General features: G+C 42.0%; 1 protein-coding gene across 1 annotated transcript in view; it reads right to left on the bottom strand.

Annotated features, from left to right (window-relative positions):
* LOC107103735 (ATP-binding cassette sub-family A member 2-like) overlaps nucleotides 1-4,410 on the bottom strand; it is an 83,437-nt gene that overhangs the window by 8,683 nt on the left and 70,344 nt on the right. The window contains exons 31-38 of the mRNA XM_015403544.1: nucleotides 3,639-3,744; nucleotides 3,451-3,562; nucleotides 3,285-3,345; nucleotides 2,083-2,257; nucleotides 1,875-1,990; nucleotides 1,659-1,806; nucleotides 607-730; nucleotides 290-422 (exon numbers count right to left, since the gene is read on the bottom strand). Of these exons, the coding sequence (XP_015259030.1) occupies nucleotides 290-422; nucleotides 607-730; nucleotides 1,659-1,806; nucleotides 1,875-1,990; nucleotides 2,083-2,257; nucleotides 3,285-3,345; nucleotides 3,451-3,562; nucleotides 3,639-3,744 (975 nt within the window). The remainder of the gene's footprint in view (nucleotides 1-289; nucleotides 423-606; nucleotides 731-1,658; nucleotides 1,807-1,874; nucleotides 1,991-2,082; nucleotides 2,258-3,284; nucleotides 3,346-3,450; nucleotides 3,563-3,638; nucleotides 3,745-4,410) is intronic.

The raw sequence follows: 4,410 nt of genomic DNA, 5'->3' as shown, positions 1-4,410 counted from the left end.
CTGTCTTTGCCTAGGGCCCCACATTTCCTAAATCCGCCCCTGATCATGGTAACCAAACAACAAGGCAGTATGTTCCATCATCTTTATATATTAAACATATTAGCTCCTAATAAGCTATAAACTCTTTAATCAGAGGGGATATGGTTGTTGGTGCCCTGCAGACTATGAAGTCAGTTAAACGACTGGTGTATATCTGGACAGGTCCCTAAAAAGTTAGCTGTGAGAGAGCATTGGCTAAATGGAAAGCTGGACGGATCAGCAGCAGGAAACCAAACACAGTCACACTCACGGAGGTTTCCTCAGGAAGTTGTACTGGCAAAGAATGGTGATGAGAAAGCCGACGAAGCCTTCAATCGTCATAGCAACGAGTCCTCGAGTCACAATATCCCACTCAAACGGAGATTTCATCTTGTCAAACTGACCTGTAACGAACACAGCAGTTGGAGCAGTTAGCATCGCCCTGACATGAGGAAGCAGGACCTGCTTCCGCCTGGAAACGTGAGAAATGTTTCCATCTTAAAAGGAAAAGGATCTGCTGACTCAGCATAGTGGGATCCTCCCCAGATCCTCCTGAGCTCCCTGTGTGGAAGCTTAGCGCATTAGTACCTATCTTGGCGTAGTACTCGTTGATGTACTCGTTGTAGGCCATCTCCATCAGGCCGTGTCCCAGGTTGTAGTTGGGGAAGATGAGGAAGCAGGACTTCAGGTAACTGTTGACTCTCTTCAGATCCTGAGGCAGAAGAAAATGATCCAGAAATAAATGAGGTACCAGATTTAAACCCCTGAAAATGTTTAAAGTATTAATTTCATAAGAACTCAAAGAAAATGGGGTACAGTATGCTGGTAAAGTTCTCAATCATCCAGGTCATATTCATTCCAAAAAAGTTAAAAAAAAACAATCCACTGGACTTAGTTTCCAAGTTTGAAGACGTTTTGCTTCCATCCAGGAACCTTTTTCAATTGAAAATGTCAGAAAAACCATTGAGTTCCAGGCTTAATAGAGTAGACCAAAGCAAATTGAACCGGACGAACGGGTCCGCCCCTTTGGAATTGTGGTCATTTGTCTTCTTCGTTACCCTGCTATCCTCCATACCTGTCCATGTCTCTGAAAGGGGGGTCGTTAGCGGGAATTGTTGGCCTAGATGAACAGACGAGGTCTTCTGTTCCCCTGTAATGGGGTGGGGGTTGCTATGATAGTGGGAAGGAATCAACTCTATTGCTGAGTTGTAGGTTTTTGAAAGCTGAAGTTTGAGTCGACCCCCTCAGTTTAAGGTTGTTTTTTCTTAAACCGAAGGGGTTTAAGAAAAAGACATTTGAGATTTTTACATTTCAAATTGAATTTTGGTATGTATTTGCTGGGGTGCGTTTTGAAAAATAAATCTCAAGTGTCTTTTTCTTTTTCATTTTAATTAAGTAAAAGGATGAGCGGTGTTTAAGAAGAAAATGAAAATGCAAATAGGATTATTGATTACTAATTTAATTTATGAGTCAAATAATGAAGCCACATTCTTAAAATGAAAAGCATTTCCAGAAATGCTTTTTCTTCCATACAGATGTGCATTGTGCGGTGCCAAATCTTTCAGGTGTGACTAAAACAAATTATTGATGTAAAATCCTAAAGCCCTGCTGTACAGTGTTCAGTTGCAACAGTCAAACACCTTGTCATGCTCAAAGAGCTGCAGGAGGAACGTGGCCACGGTTGCAGTGATGCCTATGAAGAGGTTAATGACGATGAGGAAGACGTAGGCTGTACTGGGAACTTCAAACCAGAAGGATGCTGGATACATGATGGGGGTGATGGACCACCTGCAAAGAAAAACATGCTTAGAACCAGGCAGACGCATACTAGCCCACACAGAGGATTAGAATCTCACCCATAGAGTAGAAACAGGGAGAGGACGGCGGGGAAGTTGGTTGGTGATGTGTAGGCCGGCAGGTCAAACACAAACAGAATGATAACGCAGCATGTGGCGGGTACCAGGTAGTTCAGCTGCAAAACAGAAGAGACACAACACCCGATGTCAGCGTGCTGCAGGATGGTCAGCATGAGCGACACAAGCGTCACGCCTCCGTCCTCCTCACCATGTCCCAGACATAGTTGGCCAGCCAATAGATGACAGGGTCACAGCCGCTGACAAACTGCAGGTGTTTGGCTTTAGTGGATTTCTCTGCAACCAGGAAAACCACAAAGCTTGCAGGTACAAAGGACATGGCGACAATAATGAAGATGGCGATCACCACATCTGTGCCTTGGAGCCTGCAGATAAGGAGATGAAGGGAAGTGATTCTACTGCAGGAATCGATGCAGTAATCGGACTGAACGCAGCCAGCTTTTGGTAGCAGTTATTAGACTGAACCGTGAAGCAGAAGGAAACACTGAACATAAACACAACTGTAGATTTAGGAAAATATTTGAGCCTTTCAAAAAACAGCATCTTCCAATTTATCAGTTTGAAAAATATTTGGAAATGTCAATATTGCTGAATTTCTGAAAGAAGATCTAAGCTTCCCCCGTCCATAGATATTCATAGATGTTTTAAACCTGAACAAACGTAGTGGTTCCATCAGTAAAATTAGTCCTAAAATGATCCAAACTTGTTTTGAGTAGAAAGAGATGGTGGAAATAAAGATTCCAGATTTTCTTATTTAAACTGAATAAACAATGCAATAAAAACCCAGTTTCTCCCATTCTTTTTCAGCTTTAGTGAGGTAGATTTTGCAGGTAGTGACACCTGGACACACATTCAAACACTTAAAATGCTGCAGAACCACATTTGTCAGGTTTTCGATTTGACAAACAGCCCTCCGACCATTCCAGTCCAGCTCCAGTATCCATTATATTCTAAAACATGTGCACAAGAAACCTCTCCTGGTGAAGACTCTCAGTCATCCAGGTCGTAGTCATTTCAAAAAAGGTGAAAAAACAATCCACTGGAATATTTTTCCAAGTTTGAGGACGTTTTGCTTCCCATCCAGGAAGCTTTTAAAGCTGTTTTCACCTCTTTGGAACAAGAAATCTAAATGAAACAGTTGTCAACCAAATGCAAATTGCAATCAGGTGATCAGATTTAGACTTGCGATGCTAGCGACAGTCCATTTGGAGAGGCCGACCAGTTTTTTTCTTTATATAATTCAATAATACGGGAAATTTACTGCTAGTTTAGGACAGTGGTAGAAAAAAAATGGTAAAATAATGTATTTTCCCAGCCATAATGAGAGACTTCACAGCTGTGTGTATAACGTTTAGATTTAGAGGCAATTTCATGCAATATGTCTTAACTTACAGGTAGTCCAAAGAAAGGCTGGCACTGGTTCGATTCATTGGGTGGTTGGTCAGTGTGATACCTCCAAAAAGTAAACACAAAAGACAAAGATGTTTTTAGGGCTATTCCAGAAAGAGCAGGAGTTGGTTGAAATAAGAAAACTGCAATAAAATGAATATATCTGTACCATAAGCAGCTGGGTTTCCTTTGGAGGCAGGCAGGTTGGCGCGCAGGATGGCGTTGTTCAGGACGTTCAGGTAGGTGGGCATGCTGTGGTAGCCTTTGTTGTTGTACAGGACCTGGAAGCAAGGCGGCGTTTCATGAGCAGCACGATACGTTCTAGTTTAGCAGAGACCCTCGGGCTGCCTGTCTTACCTGAGCTGATCTGCGTACTGCGATCTTACGAACCATTGGAGGAATGTTCCTCCCAAAGGATGCAGGGATGGATTTCTGGATGTTTCCCACAGTTAAACCTCCGTATCTGATCAAAACCAAGAAAACAGACCGGAAAATCTGAAATCTGTCCCATTTTATTCCCTTTTTTTTGTCGAGTAACTACAATATATGTCTCAAAATGTTTCTTAACTTCTTATGAATTTCTAAAATATCTCTGCAAACTCTCAAAAAGAGATGCTTGGATGCTTAGAATTATGAAAAAACTCTGACAGCCTAAAATGTTTTTGTGTTGAGATGGAGCTGCCGACATTACATTTCTTATATTAATGACAGTGAGTTCAGGAACATGATGTAAATTAATGTATGCAGCCTGTAAATAAATCATATAAATATGTTAGACATTAGGAAAAGTCTCTTTTCCTAATGTCCTAAGCTGCACTCTGGACACAGTGGAGGAAGTGACTGAGAGGAGGGTGCTGTCCAAACTTAAATCCATCATGGACAACACCTTCCACCCTCTGCACCAGACTGTAGAGGAGCTGAGCAGCTCCTTTAGTGAAAAACTTTTACACACTGTTTGTAAAAAAGAGCCCTACTGCAGGTCATTCATCCCTGCTGCAACCAGACTATGCGACACTATAAGGACAATAACTTGTGCAATCTACACTGCCTGGCCAAAAAAAAAAAGTTGCCACCAAAAAAGGCGGTCACTCATTCTAAGACTTTGTTGGAGTGCCTTTAGCTGTGATTA

Source organism: Cyprinodon variegatus, unplaced genomic scaffold, assembly GCF_000732505.1.
Source record: "Cyprinodon variegatus isolate N-32 unplaced genomic scaffold, C_variegatus-1.0 Scaffold1516, whole genome shotgun sequence".
NCBI lineage: Eukaryota > Metazoa > Chordata > Actinopteri > Cyprinodontiformes > Cyprinodontidae > Cyprinodon > Cyprinodon variegatus.
This window is presented reverse-complemented; position numbering and strand designations above follow the sequence as displayed.